The sequence below is a fragment of the Aulonocara stuartgranti genome (genome assembly GCF_965226115.1).
Source record: "Aulonocara stuartgranti genome assembly, chromosome: 4".
In the NCBI taxonomy this organism is placed as follows: Eukaryota; Metazoa; Chordata; class Actinopteri; order Cichliformes; family Cichlidae; genus Aulonocara; species Aulonocara stuartgranti.
In genome coordinates this window covers 4,568,235-4,591,729 of record NC_138942.1, presented here as the reverse complement: position 1 = coordinate 4,591,729, position 23,495 = coordinate 4,568,235, and the positions used below count along the sequence as shown (strand labels likewise).

At 40.5% G+C, this 23,495-nt stretch overlaps 1 protein-coding gene across 1 annotated transcript; it reads right to left on the bottom strand.

The window, feature by feature from the left end:
- Positions 1-2,315: 2,315 nt before the first annotated feature.
- fam83fa (family with sequence similarity 83 member Fa) lies at positions 2,316-23,293 on the bottom strand. The gene is made up of 6 exons (XM_082529251.1): positions 23,277-23,293; positions 21,388-21,956; positions 10,792-10,959; positions 8,977-9,098; positions 3,740-4,527; positions 2,316-3,103 (listed from the first exon to the last, which is right to left on the bottom strand). Exons 2-6 carry the CDS (start codon positions 21,859-21,861, stop codon positions 3,054-3,056), a joined length of 1,602 nt encoding a protein of 533 aa, XP_082385377.1. The 5' UTR covers positions 21,862-21,956; positions 23,277-23,293; the 3' UTR covers positions 2,316-3,053.
- Between the last annotated feature and the right edge of the window lie 202 nt (positions 23,294-23,495).

Sequence of the window (23,495 nt, the reverse complement as noted above, 5' to 3'; positions counted from 1 at the left end):
CAGCTTTCAAGATATCATTTTTAAATTTTGTGTGATTGTAGGTAACAATAAGAGCTCTTTTATGTTGCCCACAATTTATTTTTAATCGTGTTCAAACTTCACACCAATATGCTAGGCCGTGGGGTGTGCAAAATGGCTAAGCATTTGACCTTGAGCTTGACTGTTGGCACCCAAGGTCAAAGTTGACGATGAATTTTTCTTTTTTCAATAAACCGCATCGACTAATATATCAAATGAAAGGGCATGGCAGGAGCTGTACAACACACTTTTTGTTTTTTCAATATGATGCCCTATTATATATGTATTCTAATTTTTGCCTCATAACTTTTGCACTGTCCACTTCCTGCTGTGACAAAACAAATTTCCCACGTGTGGGACTAATAAAGGTTATCTTATCTTATCTTATAGTATAGTGATGCCATAAAGTTTTAAAAATTACACACTACATAAATATCTTAAAATCTCAAGTTTTTACAGCTTGCAGAAGCCAATTCTGCTCTAATCATACAGGGAAAATTAATAAAATACACCATTTTAATATGTAATGCCTCAAAGTCATGTTGTTGTAAAAGCTGGCTGATGTTAGCATGTTGTAATTAAAACATCATAAAACTTAAAAGTTTTAGTATACCCCTTGCAGTACTGGGGGGCAAGCAGCAAGCAGTCCTCAAAAAGCCATAAATAAGAATGTGTCTAGCTAAAACAGGTCACATGACTCGCAGCACCATCCTGTGGTACAGAAAGGTATTACAGAAAAGTACAACCCAGCCCTAATTTGGCTTCAGTTGATATCTCTTATATACAATACAGACACGTTTGATTTTTGATTTTGTTAGAGCTAGTTAATCGCTTTATTTAAACACAGAAATTTATAATAAGCACCTTTAAATTCACCTAACCCTCCCCAAATAGGTTAGTGACATATATTGTTGATCAATGGTCATGAGACTTTGCATAATTATGATGAAGAAACTGACCTCACAGCCTTTGTTCAAAGGAAGCTTTGTTCCTTCAGTGGGCTGGTTTCAGTCATTATTTAAATGCACTGTTTCTAAGGTTGGGGAAACCTGCAGTCAGCTGAGACTGAAGAAGGCACTTGCATGAGTGACGAAATGTTTCTCCCACTGAAAACGCTACGTCCAGATGAACAGAATCAACTTTTGGGGGTTAGCGAGATACAACAGGTTTTCACTGTGATGAAGGCGACTGCAGTCTTACCCTTACATCATCATGGTAACTAATGCTAAACTCAGAACCTGGTCCTGAGCAAATTATGTTCAGGGCTTTGGTTTAAACTCTTCTGTAGCTCAACATTTTCACTGATTTTCTCCACTACAATCTCTAACTGGAGTAATTAACTACTGGAGAGAAACAAAGCAGTGTGCAGCAAAGTTACACCAGTGCAAAAAGCACCACATATTTAGAAGAATAGACATTCATTCAGTTGGTCCTAGTGTACCCAAATTCCATTTTCCACTGCTGGAATTATGGCTAATAGATCAGACATTAGAAAATTAATCAGTCTGTATGCAGAGTAGATAAAATCTGATTAATTTCTCTGTGATCTGACCACAAACTAATTTGTAGGTCTCTGTCATTGGCCTCTACGACTGTCAGACATGAATGGACTGATACTTAAATGTATCCAGTTTTCTAGACAGTTTAAATCACCTGCAGCATTAAGTGGTGAAACAAATATGTACGTCCACTCATGGAGACAAAAAGTTACAATTTTCTGCAGCATCACCAACTCTTGACTTGTTTTTAACATCAGAGTGGATTACTTTTCTAGCTTACTCTATCTGATAATATCTCTGACCGAAGTAGGCGGTGCGCAATCGACCCAGATTGTGTGGAGGAAGAGTCAAATGATGCATTTTAAATGCTCCTTTACTGTCAGAGCCTGATACAGAAAGAGTTCAAGCTGCTAACCAGTGTGATTTCTCTTGAATCTGACTTGAGTTTTATGTTAAGTTGGGCAATTAAATGCAAAGAAGGCCTGACTTTTTATGTTGAACCTGCTTCATAGTCTAAGCCTCAGTTATTGGCTGAGAGTTATTGACTTTTTTTTTTTTTTTTTTTAAATAAGCACCAAACTGAAAATCTATAGGAACTTGCTTAAGGTCAGAAAGAGGCACCCCTCCCCATCTGTACCCCTCACCACGAAGCAGCACTCACCAGGAGACATCGTGTTCCTTCTAACTTTGTAAGCAGCATAAGACCTGACCCCCACCTCCTGCTGTGCAGTCAGGCAAAGCTTTGAATATTCGCTGTTGATCTTCATCAAATCTCAGGGCTCAAAAAGCGATCTCCCCTGGTTTACATTTCTGAAAATAACAGGCTATCTGTCTGCATGCTGCTCTTTAACTGACACCAAATCACACAAACACTTTTTTTTCCCTTTTGTTTTTATTCCATTTCTGCAACAGTTCAGATGATTTGTGTCTCAAGTGGTTCTCAAGGATTCACATTTTATTCTCCGACCTGTTTCACCTGCGTATCAAAACAAAATCCCAAAGTGCAGACGCACAGTTCCTCATACATTATTCACAGTCTGTACAACACACTCCCATAAACACTGTTGCCAAGGGTCCTCAGTAAGGTTACACTCGGGTACAACACCACGTCTGATCACTTTTCCTGTCCCCATGGAGACCAGAATACCTAAGAGGTGTTATGTAATCCATCTATGTCACCTGGATCAGTCATCGGCTGCTCTCTCAGTCTTTAGGTTCACGAGTGTAAAACATGAAAACACTTTAGTTGTAAAATAACTTAATACCAAAAAAGTGTAGAAAATACATTTAATAGTGGCAATAAAATCTCCCATGAGCACTTTGGCCGAAAACGTCTCGAGGGAGTTCAGCTGCAGCGTGTCTCTAGTGTTGACCTTCAGCTCAGCCTGAAGCAGCATACGTGTCCAGAGGGACAAACTGCACTCATTTTTCGTGAAGAAACGTCAGCTGGTTGCAGTGAGGCGATACAGAGACTCACCCGCTGCAGCAGGTTTAACAACCAGACCCTAAAGTGTCCGAATATCCTCGTGTTTTTTCTCATGATTGGATGCAGTTCCTCTTCTGATGCCGGCGGCGACTTTTGAACCCTGTTGGTAAATAAAAGGGGAAAAAAATCCTTCAATTTAATTCACAATCACAAACTGCGGTCACACAATAACTGATTCTTGACCATGACGAAACGAAAAACATTAATATTATCGACAGACATCACAGGGCTCCTGCAGGTCCCTGGAATGTCTTTAAAAATGCTAAGGATTCAGAAAGGTTCAAATGTTCTCTTCTTCTGACACTGCAATTTTGAATCTCCTAGTAAGATAAAGTGCTTTGCAAACACTCGGCAAAAGATATTTTCCAAAATGTTTCAAACAAACAAAAAAGGTTTGAAATTAAAAGGGTAAAAACTTTTACGATGTTCTAGTGTCATGTACATCTAGATCTAGATTCAAAATCTAAATATTTAACACCACCGGAAATTTAATTTGAAACTAAAGAGCATCGTTTCAGCTACTTGCCATTTAACGTGGACCAGAAATGAGTTGATTTGATGATAGAGGCTTTAATGTGAGTGTATCAGACAGAAAATCCTGGACTTTCAAAAAGTTTACATGTTAGTTTGTAACTCTACTTTTTAAACATTTTATAGACAAAGCATTCAGGAAATATTTGCCTTGTTGCTCACTCGGACCACTGAATTATAAAATAAAAGATCTGTGATGACGCACCGTCTTCGTCTGCCGTGCTGATGGTCTGCATAGACACGCTCCTCTGAATGAACTTCGACGGCTTCTTGATTTTGGTTTTCAGTGGTCCTGGTTTCTCAATGAACTGAAACGAGTCGTCGGATTCATTTCCCGCAACCCTGTTGGCCACTGAGACTTTACAGTCTGCTGTGATAGTGGGGGAGGGGCTCTGAGGAGTGACCACGCCTTCCTCGATAGTGTCTGTACTGTGATTGGCTCCTCTGCCTTTCAAGAAATGCCTGAAGGAGCTGCGCTTTTTGGGTCCGTCTGCCTGGTTCTTCTGACCTCCTTTTCCATCCTCCTCTGTAGGTGAACCCGGACTCTGTGGGGAGGCTCGGTCCAACTTTTCCTTGTTTGCATTGAGAAAGCCGTTCTGCAGACCGTTCCTCTGGTTCAACCCACCTACTAGCGAGTCCCTCTGAGTCGACAAGTCCTGTAGCGAACCCGTCAGACCCAAACTGTTCCCGAAAACCAGCGAGTACTTGGGATTGTGGTACTTATGCGCAGGAACTTTCAGGTCAATCTGCCTGGAGTCCCCAACCGATACCTGAAAGCGAGATGTAGTGACGGGCAGAGGCCGGATGTGCTGCATCTTTGGCTTCATGACTGGTGTAGGAAGAGGCGGCTTAGTGATGTTGAACTCTCTGTACAGGTCCACCTGCTCAGACACTGCGTACAGCTCTCGGAAGTCGTTATCAAAGAAGTCCACAGTGTGTCCCGACATCACCGTGATCATGTTCCTGTCCAGCCGGGACGAACTCCAAGTGAAGCTGCAGAAAAAAAAAACAGGAGCGTAAACCAAAGCGGTGATTTAAAGTGGACAAAAAATATGAGATAAAACACCGGGAGACACAACTGCTTGAATTTTATTATTTAAGGCCATTTAAAGAATATATACATATACACACACTCTCCTATTTAGCAGGTTTTGGCTAAATCCAACAAACTCAGAGGTCAAACTGGGCTTTTTAGGGCAACAAGAAGTGCTTCCAAGTCTAGTCAGCAGGTTCAGTAACCATTCATCACAAGCTGCTGAGATTCACTTCAATTCAATTTTATTTAAATAGCTCCAAATCACAACAACAGTTGCCTCACAGTGCTTCAGTATGACCTATCCCATGTCCTTGCTTCCTTTGTAACAGCTACATCACCATTTTCGGGTCTTTCAGATGTAAAAATGTAAACTGTGTAAATTTTGGTTAAGACTGGAAGAAATTTGTGACCATTTGATGAAATCCAATATGGCGGTTATGTCAGGGGTGTTTCCATGTGTCGGCCGTAAGTTTTCACGCTTCTTTTCACTGATTAGTTTTTTAAGGCTAACATCAGCATCACCAAATGAGACCACAGAACAAATTTCATGCAAATTAAGTTACTTTTTTTTTATAGCAACAGGGCCACATCTCCACAACAAGGCATCTCATGGAGCTGTAAACTGATGCCTCAAGCTATGGATGCAGTTATCCAACAAACACTAGATACACTTTAGATCTTACCGTTGGTGCCATATTTTGTGAGACTGCAAAATTGGTGGATAGTGGCAGCACAAAGTCAGGTTATAAGACGATCGATGGGAACTTGTTGAGGCAAACCTTGCACATGGTTCCTCCATGAACACAGCGCCAACTTTGACCCTTTGGTGGCGCTACATTGTTTGAGATGCATGCATTAAATTTGGTGAAAATTAAAGATGTGTAAAAATGCCGACTCAATACGGCTGCCTCTGTAGAATCACTTTTGAGCCCTCGGTGTTGACCACATAGCTGCAGCCTGTAACTTTTCTATTTAAACTTGCATTCATAATGAGGCATCACGCATGAGTCAGGACATGACTGTGCTCATTTCACCTGCCACAAATCGGTCCCTCCAGTTTTGACTTTAGTCAGTGAAGGAAGATTCGCCTCATCACTGATGTGGTCAGATGACGTGCATTCAGACTCATTTTGTTTGTTTGCAGCTTTCAGAACAGCGATTTAACAACGAGAATACAGCTGTGTGGATCCTGTCAAACTCGGAGCTCAGAGGTGAAATCGAGCTCTTTTGCAATTCTGAACTTTGCACTAATGGTTGCAGCTGTTTTATCAGCATGTATGTAGTTATGGCAACACAACATCTAAAACTGAACAAATGACATTATTTTGCCTTTATGTAGACTAAACTGTATCTAAGAAGTCTTTCTGGGATGTGCAACAACAATAGATTTTTATGTTTCAGTTCATTTAAAGCATATCAGTGCACTGCATGTGTCTGGCTCTTAATGTGATCTCCATTTCCCAGTGCGGCCATCACTAACATTCGATTTAATGTCCTGGATTTAGATTTTTAAAAAGATAAATGTTAGCTTTTGTCATAGCCCAATCTGCACCAGAAACTTGATTTATTCAACACGTGCAAAAATGCGTGTACTTCCTATCATTGCTGCAGGTTAAAAGGAATCTTTTTCTTTGTAGATTTGCATTAAAATTACTGTTTATATTGATACCTGACATTTATATTCACTGTTCATACTGATATGACTGCTATACGGAAACGTAGGCTCGATGTTTTTTATGCCGTTAACTGTATTTAGACATGCACTGATTGTTATATGATCTCCCCCCTTCTGGGTTACATATGTTCACCTCTGCAGAATTCTTTTTATCCTCAGCAGCGATAAAATTTATCTATTTGTTTGTTTGTTTCAAATCTTTAATCGTTCATTTACTTGGTTTAATGTTGTTGTGATTTGACACTGTATGAAAAAAACTTAATTGAACTATTAAACTAATAAATAAGGTTTTATTTTGATCCCAGAATGTGCTGTAAAATGCTTCAGCTTACTACAGCAGTCATGCACTGTATATGCCAAGGGCTTTTAATGTGAAGGATAAGGAGAGAAAGCCCTTTTTTGTGTGGATCTGGCAGCGGTACCATTTGCAATACTGGAAAAAGGTTGCAGAATAGAAAGGAACAGAATAAAACAAAGCAATGTATTACTACAATTAAAAATGAGTGAGGAAGATAAGAGAGGTACATTGAGTACAGACAGAGGCTAAATGCCTTTAATTTGTGGATATTGCAACCAAAAAATAAAACAAAAAAAATAAACTTAATCAACTGTAGAAATCTTTAAAAGCTGGATAATTAATTCACCCGCATCACTGCCTGGTGTAGGATTTCATTTAAATGTCATACTTTCACCTAGTGTAAGTTTTTTTATTGTTTTAATGGTTTCTCTGAAACTACTTAATCATTTTAAAGCACTCAGGAGAAAGCGGTACGATTCCCTTATAATAATCTCCCAGGTCATAAACGTCCGGCTCGGTCACCAACGACATTTACCAAAAAGCGGACCTACAACAATACATTTATCTTTTCCCACACTGAACCAACAGCAGATAAGAAGAGAGTGTGTTTAAAAAGCACTTTAGTCATTTTACAAGATTAATAAGCTTCAGAGTGTGTAAGGAGTTATTTGGAGGTTTAATGGAGTTCCTTTTGTGCCGGCTGCTTTTAGAGAAAATGTCTCACACCTAACAGTCACAAACAAGCTGCTCTCATTATGTTGGGTTTACACAAAAGATACAAATAGTAAATCAAATGAAGCACAAATAATGGTTATTTAATAACCATATCAGGATCAGTTAATCTGCTTTGGAGTGAAACTGTGTCAGAGGGACACTGTATTATGTGTAAAAGTGAAACTGTCCAAATGAGTCTCAATTGTGACTCTGAACATGTCACCGTAACATGGAGTCGAATATAGGAGGTCAAGCGGTTCAAAGTTTTGACCAAAAACAAGATACAACTGGACTCGGCACGCTAAGCTGGACTTTTATTTTGAAGGATTTTCCATTTCCCAACGAGAGCATACCTTAATTACATGATTTATCTGTTAGTGTGAATATTTAAATTCATCCCATTCCTTACAGCATATAGAGACATCAGAAAACAAACACCTTGCTGTATATAGTATAATTTAATTTTTGTACAACCACAGTTCCTAAAAAGTTGGGACGCTGTGTAAATAGTAAATAACAACAGAATGCAATCTCATAATCCTATATTTTATTCAAAATAAAACACAGAAAGTATCAAATATTTAAACCATTTAAAGAAAAATCTTGGCTCATATTGAATTTGATGGCAGCAACGTGTCTCAAAAGAGTTGGGACAGGGCCGTGTTTCCCACTGTGTAGCGTCCTCTCTGCTTTTAACAACACTCTGTAAACAACTGAGGAGAGCAGCTGCTGGACTTGTAGAAGAGAAATGTTCTCCCATTCTGGTCTGATATAGGACTCGAGCTGTTCAACAGTCCTCTGTCTTCTTTGTCGTATTTTTAGTTTCATGGTGCTCCCGGACTGCTGGCTGGTCAGTTCACATACTGCATCTATTCTGTGCTATTCTAATAGAAACTCTGCAGTTTAGCTGAAAAAGCATTGTCTGGATCGGAGCATATGTTGATCTGTAGACTATATGCACCTTTCAGTAGCAAATGTAGGTGTGCCGGTAGATTTTCCAGATGTGCAAGCTGCCAGTTCAATAGGCACAAAGGCATGAGATATGAAGATAAAGACAGAGAAGACAGGACGTCTTTGCATGATGGAGCTTTAACCTCCATTTGTGGATGGCACAGTTAATTGTGTTCACAGACAGTGATTTCTGAAAGCTTTTAATGCAGTGCTGATTTTCAGCCTTGTCACTTGCACACAGAGATTTCTCCATATTCTCTGAATCTTTGGAAGATTGTGTACTCTAGATGACGAGACATAGGTTTTCTCAATTTTACACAATTTGCAGATGCAGTTTAATGAAAATTAGTGAACCTCTGCCCATTTTTACCTCAAACATCTTCTCTAAGATGTTTTTAGACCCAATCATGTTATTGACCTGCTCCCAATTAACACAAATACTTGCAAAACATTCCTCCAGCTATTTTCTAAGTACCACTTGTCCAGCCTTTTGTTGCTCCATGACTTTTTGAGACATTTTGCTGCCACTGAATTCAAAATAAGTGCATATTTTTCATGAAATGTCTCAGTTTTCTGTGTTGTGTTATGAATAAAATGTGTTTATGGGACTTGCAACTTATTGTATTCTGTTTTTATTTACATTTTTCTTCTTCTGGGTGCTATAAAATCTTACATAAAATAATAAATTGAAACAGGTTGCTTTATCAACCTTTTCTGCTTCCTTTGAATGCACCTGACCACAAAAAGAAACACTGGTTTGATATTTACCTGTAAGACCCAAACATGACCTTCTCTCCATCCACCAGCATGTATTTGGAGCACAGGGAGCCTGGCAGTTTTCCAAAGGACAGGGCCAGCCCTGCACCTTTTAGCATCCGCACACGTAGATTCTGTAAAAGAAACACCTGTTGGATTACACACTGGCTTACCTGTGTCAAAAATGTCACACAGGTAAGCCTGAGTAAACGGACCCCAGCTATCGGGCATCCGTGGCTTTTTCAAGGATGACTGGCTGATTTACAGAGATGCCAAGTCAAATTTCTGCAGGCACACCCAGAAACATAAAGTCAGCTTTCATAATAAGTAAAGGCTAAAACCCAAACACTTCAGCCACCTCTGTTTACTTAGAGGGAAGCAGGAAAAGAAAAGGACGTAAATGCTGAGTAGACAAACTGGGAGGAGGCTCTCCTGTGGTGTCAACCCTGGCGTGGGGTGAGAGCGTCAAGTTACTGTCCTTGGATCTGTTCTCAGGATCTATGAATGTTCCCTTGTCACTAGTAACAGTAACAGAGCCCGGCACTCTGAAAGGGTCTTTCACAGCCTTATAAACTGATACCACAATGGCCAGCCATTCCACCACTCCGGTTAAACCAGACTGGAGCTGAAAAACTCTGCATACAACAGATAAGACTGGGTATTATGACACGGTGAAGATAGGATGACAGATGACTCACTATTTGCGCTTAATCTAAATCAGCACCTAATGTCACTTCTCAGGTTCTGCACCACAAGAAGCAGCAATTACATGTTAGCTCGTGCTAGCGTCTGCTCAGCAGTCGATTTTCCAGTAATTCCTCAAAAATTATTAATTTGACCCTCCCTGTTTTACACTGGAAGGAAAATACTTCTTTTTATTTTCACACATACTTTCACACAAGTGCTCCAACAAGTCCATTTCCTCACATTTTATTGATTTCCTGCTGTTTATCAGTTTCCTAACCACTACGTCTGCTACTTTTAGCTAACTAGTTAAACTGTTCTTGCGAAACCTTTAATGATCTGTTTTAGTTACTTAGATAATACTTTTTCAGCCTCAATCTTTGACTTTTTTTATGACTGAACAATTTAATCAGTTACTTTAATCCTATTTTTAACCTATTTCAATCATTTACTTAAAATTTTAGCTAACCGCTACATCCGCTACTTTTAGCTAACTAGTGTAACAGTTCGTGCAAATATTTGCAATCTATTTCAGTTACTTATATAAAATGCGTTTTTTCATCCTTAATCATTGACTATTTTGCTAACTTAACTATTTAATTTGTTAATTTTATCCCTTTTTAAAAACTATTTCAACCATTTACTCAAAATTTTAGCTAACCGTCTACTGTTTATGTTTTATGTTAAGCTGTATCAATTCTTTAAAAGTCCCATTAAAAACTACTCCATCCATTCAATGCTGGATACTTTTCTGAGCAGTAAATTGGCAGGTTTCACAAACGAAATTCCTGTAACTTCCAATGCACTGCTGCAAAGGCAGTTATGAGAAATCAAACATAAAACTACCCTTAGGGTTAAGTGGGAAAATGTAAGGTTTTTGTAGTTGGTTCGGTAAGTGTATTGCCAAGTTTTCCTGGTTCATGTTTTAACTAGATCAAACCTTTGAGGTAATTAACTTGTCAGCGATTTCCCAGAAAGCCTGGCCTATGATTCAGAATAAGTTTTAATCTGGGATAATTCCAGCCGTCATCGGCATTGTTCCAGGACTCAGCAGTGACCTACTGAGCTGTTTTCCCATGTTCATTTCCTCTTTGTTTACTGTGTTAGAGAACCTCCTCTCTCTGCAGCGCTCTGTTTGCTCACCCGCAGATGCATCGCGTTAATCTGCAGCCGAGAGCACATATCCAGAAAGTGGGGCACTCCCCTGGCCTCCAGCACAACGTAAACTGCCACGCCACGCCGTGACGAAGCATCCAGCAGGTCCTGGAGAATCTGCAGGTCCGTGAGGAGGTCCATGACGATGGCCACTACCTGCGAGAAACAGACGAGAGAGGAGCCATCTCACGTTACTCGTGCATATCCATTAACACTTGTGCTCTTTTTCAGTTATTTGAGCAGTCATATTTTTTTTTAAATTTGGAAACAACAATTGCTGAACAAAAGAAGAAGACTTTAACAGCAAGCATACACAATACACAAGTATGTGAATATTATTCAAATATAATAAATAATTCACAAAATATTGAGACTCATTGGATTGAGGCTCTCAAAGTTTTAGTGCCATTTAAAGCAGATAGCATGTGACTGAGGGCATCCCCTAATGTTCGCACCATGTGTGCTCACCGCAAGCTGGTTGAAATTTTTATTTCAAAGCTAGTTTAAAGTTGTTTAACAGTTCATAAGGTGGTCCTGACTTCCATTTATACCAGTTCATTTGCTTACTGTTAAACTTAAGTACATTTTGCATGGAGCTACAGAGGCTATGAGGATGGTTGTGAGCAGTCAGGTTGGCAGTTCAACTCCAGGTCCAGCCCCATCAGCAAAACTATTTCTCTTTTACTTTTGCTTTTTCATCCCACACATCTGAAATTAATTTGGTAGCCTTGGTGTGAACTTTAAAGATATTTAAAAAATGTAAACTCATGAAATGAGTCATGTAAAAATGCAGTCTATCTATACACACTTACACCCACTCTAACTGACAGATCAATAAAGAGCAGACGTCACGGTTATGTCACCGCAGTCGTGTACATAATAACAGAAAATATATGAAATAAAACCCGAAAGACGTTGGGACTAAGTAAAAAAACCAAAACCCATCTTTTTGTGCCTTTAGTCATGGGAACAGAAATGTAAGTTTCATTTTTGTTTGTTAAACAGACAAAAGAATTTCATACCAGACACACACATAAAGGCGAAGTCAGGAATAATGAATGATTAGAAAGGAGGGATCCTTATAGAAGACACCTTGTTACCAACTTTAACAGACAAAACAAATCAGTCATTTTCATTGTTTCTTCATTTATGTATCAGTCAATCAGCAGATATATTAGAATGTGTGATATGACACATTTATTTTTCACTATGACTGAAGATAAGCTCAGCTAAGCCTCTGGATTTAATAGTATCATTGCGGTCACAGCATGACCGAGCTAATTTATATTTGGCTTTAAATCTACACAGAATCTAGGCTGTAGGCTGTGCAACAGGCCGAAACCATTGCCAGCATTTATACTTGTGCACATTATGCTTGCGATGCTAAAATACCCGTTGGTGGTTGAGTTTCTCTATCCGAGCTGCTCAGTTCCCTTCCAGTCAGTTTGAAAAATAGCAGCACAAGAAGGAGTAACCAGAAATGAGTTGAAGGAAATGACTGCACTCACTGCAACAATGCAACGAGTATTTTCCTCTCTAGAAAGATGCACGTCAGGTTACAGCACAAGTGTGTGGTTGCAGCATACCTATGATTTAGATATAAGTCTGAGTTCTGAACCCTGAAGTTACAGAGGAAGCATCCACGGATACACCAAGTCTAAACTTTATGTCCTCATTGATCACTTCATCACACAAATTTAAAGTGTCTTGGGCAACAAACTACATTTATGCTGTGGCATTCAGAGGGTAGGGTCACAATTTGGCTTTAAAGACATGAAAGCACTTATCCATCCTGCCTTGTACCAGCATTTAGGGTGCTGACGGTGATGTCATGGTGTGGGAGATATTTTCTTGACTGTCTTAGTAACTGTTCAGCACTCAGTTTTATTGCTGACCGTGTCCATCCCTTTATGACCACAGTGTACCCATCTTCATATGACACAAAGCACCAAATCATCTCAGACTGGTTTCTTGAACATGACAGTGAATTCACTGCCCTCCACAGTCACCAGAGTAGAGCAGCTTCGGCACGTGGTGGAACGGGAGATTCATATCATGGGCGTGCAGCAGACAAATCTGCACTAACTCTATGATGCTTCTCGTGCTCTGACCATGGACCAAAACCCATGTTTCCAGCACCTTCTTGAATCTAATAAAGTGAATGGCAAGTGCACAGGTAATTCAGTAAGGAAATAAAAGCTGAAACCACTTCTGTTTTTTTCCTGTAAAACACCTCAGACCAGCCTGATGGGGAAAGTCACGATTCCTGTGTATTTACTTTTAAATCCGGCTGCGGGATGCACCATTTAAACATTAAAACAACATCTGAATGTTTCCACCACTCCCACTGCCAGTCCGAACAAAGGCACCAGGGCGCTAACCTGTCATTAGTCTTGTGATATGAAGTTTAAACACGCAACCTTCCACCACGGCAGCAGTTCACACTTCTGCATAACTTGTTTTTCTAGGCGATTAAAAGTTTTAGCAAAGACAGTTTGGACAAATGCCAGCAACGGCTACGACTCACACCACCACTAATCTGAGCAAGAAATCAGCAGCTACATCTCTAACAGATGCATTTATAACACTTTACAGCATACAGTTTAATTATGTACTGGATTTATTAGACCAATAAGACTGCTGTTTGTACTGAGATGTTTTATAGCCTCTCCTGGTTTTTGTACCCTTAAGAGCAGTTTCAAAAGACCATGTGACTCTTTTTTTCCCCATTTCCTTATTACAGTTTGTTTGGGACTCATCCAGCAAACTGAAACTAGTTCTCCAGGAAGACACGAGTTTGAATAACACAGTAAACCAGGCATGACTCAGTGAAGCTCCCGTCATCAAATTCTCATCCAAACTGCTTACGATGCATTTTATGTTGGAAAAAAGATCTATCCAGAAAATGCTTAATCTGAACTATTTCAAGGTTTTCTGGAAATTGAAGCGTTATTTTCATACACGCCCATTTGGTATGGCTAACGGTTATTCCACCTGCCAAGACTGTTTTATTACATTGACCTTCCACGAGCTCTGGCTGATAAACCTGATAACATACACTTATTTTAAAGTAATAAAATAAGTGTATGTAGAAGTTCATTTTCAACAGAGGGTGAAATGAGGCCAAGCACAAGAGAAAGAAGGATTATTTTGAAACGTGACTTATGTAAAGCTACTCTTTTAGACTCCAAGAGTAAAAATATGGAGCTGGAAGTGAGCAGATTAGATCCACTTCAGTTGTAGTGGTTTACAAGTTCACCTAAAAGAGGTTTGGGCTGTTTGTCCACAAACAGCAGGTTTACGATGGCGCTGTTGTGAAATTTGAGTTTTTAAATCAACCACTCCTTTTAGGTGGGTACAGAGATTTGCCAATAGCATTGTGCTTTCAATGAGGGCTTTAAAAATTAATTAAAGGCACCTGTCAGCAGCAGAGAAGTATTTACATGACTCACAGTTCAAAATAACTCTTATTTGTCTTATACCAGCCTTTGGTGCAGACCCCGAGTTGCCCCTCTGCCTGACATAAACTGTTTCCGGTTTAGCCCCTCCTCCATTAAGCAAACTTTGTCTTGATTGGCTGGTGCTCATAAACATAAGGTTTGAACAGCAGGTGGGTGGGACTTCTCTGTAACACACAACCATCATCAGTAAGAACAACTGAAACAGTGTTTAGAGGCCTTGGCACTCAGGGTCCACCTGGAGCATAGTACCTGTGTATATTACAGGAAATAAGGAAAAACACAACAGTTCCCCCCATAGAGAAGTGGTTTAACAACCATTAGAACAGTTTCCAGGGTTTTTTTTTTTCAGGTGTAGCTGCATAAGCAGAGACCAGCCTCACTAACTTCTGATGCAAACAGTTATTTTGTTCTGTAAGAAGCCTGAAATACAACAGAAACAGTTCATAGCTCCAACAGTTACTCCTAGTAGGCGTCCCGGCAAATAAACGTCCTTGGACTTTCTATTACTATTATTGTCATTATTATTTTATATTATTGTTCTGTTTATTTTTATCCTGCTGCTAAACTAATTTCCACTTGTGGGACAATAAAGAAATTGAATTGAATTGAGAACTGGGATAAAGTGATGTCCACAGCTGACATATTTATATTTAAGCGAGATCTTTTCAAATGCCCACAGTTAAAAAACACACCTCACAGTCACTCTGATCCGATTTAGCATCAGTTTTTCAGCCCCGAAAGCCATGTTCATGTTTTATCATGTACAGACATCTAAAAAAAAGAATTTACACACAGTTTATTTAGTAGCTGAAGTGACACTTTAGACATGAGCAAAGATCAATGTAATATTTTTATTGTTACTTTTAACGACCTGGAAACACCTGGAGAGCTCTGTGTGTTTGTTGGCGAGTGCTGCTGCCAGTCTTTGTTCATGGCTGGGCTTCAGCTTGTTTTCTCTGGTATCTATCATCACGTGTGATATAATGGAAAACCTTCCACTGTGGCAAATTGGATCAAACACTTGAGCCCTGTGACGTGAATGGACAACACCTTGTGTAAATGACTTCTCCTGATGGGATTCTGGTGAAGAGCACCTTCTTCATGTGCATGAAAATACGCATGACATCACCTGAATCGAAGAACTCGTTGTTTTCTTTCCCTTTCAGGCGACATTTTCTGCTTTTTCTCTTGAATGCAGTTCGACCGGTAACTGTCACCTCGGCTCTTTCATATGTACATCTCAGCTCTTCTCTTGGATTGTGATAATGATCTCCTGTAGAGTAATGTTATGCATCCAGGATTAACGTGTGCGTGCGTGCACCACTTAAACTGCACAAGGACTCTTTCAAGTATCTGTCAGGCTTTTAGGAGGGGATGAGTTATTTTACCTGAAGGGGAGCAATCTGTGCCTGATTCATTAAGCTGACACGGCGCTGAGCAGACTGCTGTAGATGGATAATAAAGTGGATTATTAACTATTCAAATATGATGAGTTCTGCACATCTTTATTCGTCTTTCCACCCAGCAAATACAGCCTCTGGTGCTGCCTGTCAAAACCAATCGCAAGTGAGCGATTCTCCTCATTAGCTATGATTTTCGCACCTGGGATTTGAGCCAATCAGACGGAGTCGTGCAAAACTCCAAGTGGGCGAGGAGAAAAGTTTTTTTTTTTTTTTTAAAAAGAGCAGCTTGTTAAATGCCAACCTTAACCTGGTCTGCAGGATCTTGGGGGAGGCTGCCACTCAGCCGCTCAGCTTTTCCCTTCTGCGTTTTAATGACTCAGCTTGTTAAAACTAGAGATGGACCGATCCGATATTACGTATCGGTATCGGTCCGATACTGACCTAAATTACTGGATCGGATATCGGAGAAAAATAAAAAATGTAATCCGATCCATTAAATATCATGAAAGCACCTCACAAAACTTGCAACACGCCGTAACTCACCTCAGAACGTTAGCAGTCGGAGCAGTATGCATCACGTGATAGAGCGGCTGTGGCATGCGGGACCTGTCGGTGGTCTGGATAGCATGTGGAGCTTCGCTAGCAACCTGGCATTTCATCTCCGACAAAGTTATCCCCGAGAGAAGTAAAGCAAGTGTGTAAGTCCATCTCTGAATGTTTGTAAAGCATTCCTGCGTTAAGCTTAACAAGCGACTGCCTCTCGCTCTCCGGCTGCTACTTCAATCGTGAAACTGATCAGCTGATCGGCTTTTCTGTCGCGACTCCGTCTCTCTTGTTTGTTTTTGGCCCACTTTGCACCAGAAAGAGGAAACCAGCGGCTGAACAACAGCAGAACGTTTAAGCTTGATAAGCTGTTGTTAGAATTTTTTTAATATTACTTTCTACTCGAGGATCTTTTTCTACGCAGCTGACGGCTGGTAACTGTGCAGGGGCGGATCTAGCAAAGTTTAGCCAGGGGGGCCGATAGGGCATGAACAGGGAAAAGGGGGCACAAAGACAGACTTTTCTTTCTTATTCTCATTTAAAATGTCGAGCTTTTAATAAATAATTATCTGACACCCAAAGTTTTAATTTGATGTAAAATGAATAGAAGTCAATTACTGTATATAGTGACTATTAAGTCTAATATATATACCCTAGTAAGCTATAGTACTTTTTACTTTGGGAAGGTACCATCTGTGCAGCCTGCAATTTTGTTGAAGAAAGATGTTGAATCTATTTAATATTTCTTGAAAAATAATTGATTTCTGTGCATTTTTTTTCACACTGCATCAAATTAAGGTTGATTACGTCGATTAAGCATCATGAGGTGGCGCGTGAGGGGTGGTTCCCTATTTTTTATTTATTTATTTTTGTTGTTGCTGGGAGTTGGAACCCTGTTAGTTAGGTTGCTTAATATTTACGCTAAGTACTCTTTAAAATACCAGAATAGGGAGGATGGTGTAGGTTTAAATTTATTAGATTGATCAGTATTGCTGAACTATGAAATATTTTTTTTGTATACAGGTATAACAGAATAGCTTTAGTGTAGTTGTTGTTTTAAACTTGAGTATGAACTTGCAGACTTGCAAAATGCAGCAAGATATTTTAAAAAACAGTTTTGTTGATTAAAAAACACTATATCGGATTCATATCGGTATCGGCAGATATCCAAATTTATGATATCGGTATCGGTATCGGACATAAAAAAGTGGTATCGTGCCATCTCTAGTTAAAACTTGCACAGGACTCTCCCATTCATTTAGCTTTTATCATTTTATTTACCCACGCTGGCTTCGTTAACCCTCACCTCCTTCTACCTTACTAGAAAATTCTCTGAACAAGCGTTACAACAACGCTACTGCAGCGCTACAACTTGCAGATGCCCCTCAAACACGCCGTGTGCAGTTTGCTGGTCATTACATTTTGAGAAAAAGGACGTGAGGATACACTGGCGCAGTGAGTGTGCTGGTTAAAATCAAACAGATCTGAGAAAAGTTTCCGTCCGATTCCTTAACTTCAGTAACTTAATGAAACCATTAAAAAAGTGCGGCCTTCAGAATATGGAATTTGTCAGTGTTACAGCCTCTCACAGAAGTAGGCGGAATTTTGCCACTTTTACAGTTCTCATTAGTTTTTCCATTTGAGCATTTTTGAACCTTCATAACTTCAATCAATGAGATTTTCAAGGCTGAAAAAAACATTTAATCTCTGTTAAAACTTCCAACTAAATCAATTTTAGAAACACCAACTGCATCACAATGTTCCAAAAATATTTATTTTATCTTTAATTATTATTTATTTATCTTTATCTTATTTATCCACCTCCATTGTCAAGTTTGCTGACAACACTGCTGTTGTGGGCCTGATCTCCGACAACATCGAGACGGCCTACCTGGAGGAGATTAGGAACCTGGAGACCTGGTGCCAGGAGAATAACCTCCTCCTAAACATCAGCAAGACTAAGGAGCCGATCGTGGACTTCACTACAAAGCAGGCGAGGAATTACAAACCCCTCATCATCAGTGGCACGCCAGTGGAGAGAGCGGACAGTTTCCGATACCTGGGTGTCCACATCACTCAGGACCTGTCATGGTCCTGTCACATCAACACCCTGGTTAAGAAAGCCCGTCAGCGTCTCTTCTTCCTCAGAAGACTTAGAGACTTCCATCTGCCACTGAAGGTGCTCAAGAACTTCTACTCCTGCACCATCGAGAGCGTCCTGACGTCAAACATCTGCACCTGGTTTGGGAACAGCACCAAGCAGGACAGACGAGATCTGCAAAGGGTGGTGCGCTCGGCAGAACGCATCATTCAATCAGAGCTCCCTGACCTGCTGTCCATCTACACCAAGCGGTGCAAGTCCAAAGCTAGGAAGATTATGATGGACCTCTCCCATCCCAACAATGGACTCTTCTCACTGTTGAGGTCTGGGAAGCGCTTCCGCTCCCTTAAGGCCAAAACAGAGAGAATGAAGAGGAGCTTCTTCCCCCAGGCTATTCGGGGCCTGAACCAGGTGTAGGACTGGACTCTCCCAAACACGTCACTATAAGACTGGACTCTCACACACGTCACCACACGCACCACCACACATTTCCTATAATTCTATAATTCCTATAATTTATAATCCTTATCTTTATAATCTCTTCTGCTATTTGCACATTCTTTACTGTAATTTCCTAAGTTAATTTGTAAATTTTTGTAGTAAATTGTAAATATTGTAAAACTTTTCTTCTGTCATTTAATGGTCGGGCATTGTACAGCTACAAGCATTTCACCCCCATGTCATACTGTGTATGGTTGTGTGTGTGTGACAAATAAAATTTGAATTTGAATTTTTTATGTTTCCCATAATCAGCTTTTAGCATTAGTATCATGGGATGAATTACATTTTTAACAGAAAACGTTAATAAATCAACCCCTGGTACCCCGATTGTTTGATCTGTTTTCTGATAACTCACGAGAGAAAACTCAAAAGAATCTCATCGACATGTGGAATAGGAACCTAAACACCAGATAAAGCCAGGAAAAACCTTGGAGCACCTCGGGAGTGCATTAATGTCAGTAGTTCTCTTCATAAAGACAGCGATGGGTGATCAGGTGATCATGTTTTAGTCATAACCACCCTGTCTGCAGGGACCCAACGAGATAGAAACACAACGACGTCTCTTTCAGGGCAACATTGACAACAGAACAACCTTTAGCCAAAATCTGAGAACCACTCATTAAAATAACCTCAAACACAGCAGTGGACTTACTCGGGCCTCCAGAACCTTTTCTTCTTATTAGCCTCTCGGTTTATTAAAAAGTATTTAAAAGTGACATACTACACAACATTTCCAGTTCGATGTTTTTATTACTGGTCACTAATTAAGTAGCACAGGTCAAAATGATCCGTTTTTATCTTATGCTAGACCTCAGTACATCCCTTCAGCTCATCCTCTGTCTGAAATAAACCAATTTAAGTCCTATACTTGAAGGCCACAAGACACCTCAAAAGTACAACTACTTTATGTAAAAGTACAGATATCCCACGAGAAGTATCAGAGAATATCAGAGGGAATATATGAAGAAATAAACCCAACTGAGTTTCTGTTTGAAAAGAAAACAGCAGCAGCTTTTCCCACTATGACGTTCCCAAAGAAACCCTGAATAAATCAATCATTCCCTTTTACGCTGCAAGCTGAAACTCGGAGCACCGGAGTAGAGCGCTGCGCCGTGACGATGGAAATTCCAGGTAAAAAGTCAGATGTGTATCTTTTATTTTCACTTTGACTTACAGCTGAAAAATGACAAAAAGCTCTTTGAGTTACGACAAATGTGAAAAACTTGAAACCCGCCTGCAGCTTCTGCTCTGTGGCGACTCATTAAACTGTTAAGACGGTGCAGTTATCAAGATGTAAACCTGCAAAATGTATGTACATGTACAAAGTGTACATATATATGCCACAATGTGAGTTATATGCATACATGACAGTATGGACGACTAAGGTACAGATTGAATTATTGAAGAAATCTTTGAATAATCTTTATTCAAGCAGGCCTGAAACTAAAGATTATTATTGTTAATAGTGAATATTCTCCTGTTTTGTTTTGTTTTTCCATAACTCTTATATATTAAAAGTGAGAAAACTTACTCTCATTATCAAATTAATCATCCAATTACTGCGTGACAGGATGAATATGGAGGAAGGAAGTGCTACACGACTCAGCGGGGTGAAAACAAACTCAGTCCAAAAATTATTCTTGGAACAATTCAGGCAGCGAACCCCTTTTTTATATGGACATTTTAAATTGTTTAAAAGTATTTTTTACCCTAAAAAGATCAATTATCAAAACTTTTGATATTATTGATATTATTTTGTTTTTAACAGGCCGTCCCTGTCACTCTACCTGTCCTTTGCACTCAAAATAAATCCTAAAAAGCTGAAGCTTTAACTCAAACTGACATTTATGATGATGAATTCGGCAAGACAGGAAACATGAGGACTGACTGTAACCGGCTCAGTCTGGGGGGGGGGGGGGTTCTTTGTCACTTTCGTGGTCAGGTGAGCGTCTGCAGCCAATCGCTGTTAGTATTACAGCGTTATTCTCCTTCTTTGTTAGAAGTAGGTCAGGGACTTCTCCTTTAATTGCTCCATATATAAGAAAGGAGTTTCCTTTGTTTGGTTTAGGTGCAGGAGCTGACTCGTAAACTTTCCTAAATCTGAATCTGCAGGTGTTTTATTCCACCTGTTTTATTGTTTGATGCATGCAGTCACATTTTTGTATCAGCACTTTTAGAGGCAAGTCATGTAAGAAGCAAAGTGCTCGGCAGGAAAGCTCAGAGGTTTCTTCTTATTTAAAGTTTCACTATTTCATGCCTGTAGAATTTGAATCTCTGTGGATTTGAAGTTAAATCAGGACAAAACTGAATACTTCTCACTGTTTTCTGGCTTCATAAGCACTACATCACAGACTAAGCGAACACTCACCTGCAGCCCTGACTGTTTTTATCGCTTCAGGTTAACAAATAAAAGGACTGAAGTTCCTATAAGTCAGGGTGTCCCAAATTTGGTGGGTTATTATAGAAAAATGTGAATAATTAAAGAAAAACTTTAAAACACTTGTGCGTAAATTTGAGTTTGGTTTAGATGCTGTAAACAGGGTGGATATGCAGGGTTTCTCTTCTTTTCTGTTACCTTGTGTGACTCCTGGATGAGCCTCCTCACCACCGCCTTGATGTGCGGTCCCTGCTCTTTGGGGGGGTGGGTGTACACGGACACCCGGGTCACCCCCTTGTAGACGCCGCTGCTGCCGGGCCAACCGATGTCCAGAGTCGGGACCTCTGTGTCGGACATCTGGGGCCAGTAGGTGGAGTGGACCCCGGAGTCCGCGCTGGAGGAGCCCTTGGACTTGTCGTGCTCCCCGGACTCGGAGTCGCTGTCTGTGTCGTACTCGTGGAAAGTTTTGCGGATAACTTTGACCTCCCGGGCGCATAGGAAGTCTTTGGTGTTGTCCTCCTGGAGGCGCATCTTGAAGGCTCCGTCCCCATTCCTCAGCAGCTGCTCCAGGGCCGCACGCTGCTCCTCACTGTAGTAAAACTCTGGCTTGGACTCCGGGACCTTCTCGTTAACGTGCTCATCATCCATGCACACCAGCTGAGACTCCGCCATGGCCCAAAGATTTAAAAATAACTTCCCCCTCAGTGCGCCACCGCTGCTGATTCCGCTGCTGCTGTTGCTGCTTCCCAAGAACCGCAATACCTGTGCTGACAGGTAGCAAGGGGGCGGAGCCAACAGGTAAGTTATTAAAGAACATCCGGCCTGTAAACTTTCAGAGTACAACTTTCAAAAGGCAACAACGAAGTTTGTCAGTGGTGGATCCTTCAGAGTAGAGGAACGTTATTGTAGTTAACCAGAGATGTCAAACTTATTTTATGTTATCGGCCATATACACACTACTTTGCTCTTAAGCATTATTGTAAAGAAGTTTAACTACTCATTTAATCCCTTACTTGACCTAATATGAGAACTAGAAATGCAGTTTCAACAGTGGCTCATTGCCCAGATGGTTCTGTATTTATAAAACATTAAAACAAGTTTTTTTTAATTCACAGAAATATTTTTAACTGTAGACACAGCATAATAAAAACAGAGATTTTAGTTGATAGTGGAAAACAGGAACTTTTATGTCATTTCTGTCATGGTTCTCAAGATCTGGAGAGGTCGTGGTGTGTGTATTGTTTGTCTTAACCTCTCCCACCAGGGCGGAACTGGACCTTGGTTTCCCGCCTCTGAACCCACCCTGAACACACACCTGTGGCTCATTCACACTGATCCTGGCAGACTACTTAAGATGGCAAGAGAGGCTGTTTCCTCGCTGGATCGTCACATTACCAAGTGTCAGTGTAGTGTAACCTATGAAAATGTTCCTTTGATCCCCTAGAGTTTCCTCCTGACTTTGTTTTTTCCTCTGTGTACAGGCCTTCTAGACTCCCTGCCCGTCTTCCCTGCCGTCTGGATTTCTGTGGATGTGTGTGAGTGAGTGTGAGCTTCTTAGTGTGGACATTTTTGAGTTACGGATCGAGTGGAAGAAGAGCGTGTGTGTACCCCCGTCTTGGACCTTCCCTTCGGACCCCGCCCTACTCCCTGGAGCCCCGTGTTATCTGTTCCACTGTATATATGTATATATTCTCACTTGGTGTCACATTTCAAATAAACCCTCACCCTCTCTCTAAACTTCAGAGTCCTGCGAGTGAGTCCTCTGCCTACTAATCTGTGACAATTTCATTGTTTTATCTATTACTTGACTACTTTGGTGTAGTATAAATGGTAATGCGGGAGGAGTCTTTATCAGTAGGAAAAGCTGCAAAATTTATGACAATGCAGCTAAAAGTTCAAAATCTATGTACGAAGGTTTCCAGCAGGTCTGTTTGGAGTCTTATGTTTTGCATCCCAACTAAAAAATACTTCAAATTAAAACTAAATGCAGAAAAGCATCTTATGTAACTAAAATAAAAATAAAAACTAGACTTTTGAAAAAAGTTCTCGTTGTCCAGGGCTGTGTGCTCGGGTGTGCACTGGCTCACTCTGGCTCTGCTGCTTGGCGGGGCCTGGCCCCCCTGGCTCTATCGGGCCCCTTGCAGGGTGTGGGGGCTCTCGGGTCTCTGGGTCCAGGGCTCAGTCTGCTCTGGCTTAGCCGGCTGCTTGTGGAGCCTGCAGGCTCGTCGTCACTGCTGCCCACCGTGGCTTCTGGGTGACCATCGTCCGGAGCTCTCCTCCTTTTCCAGGTGGGTGGCGTGATCGCC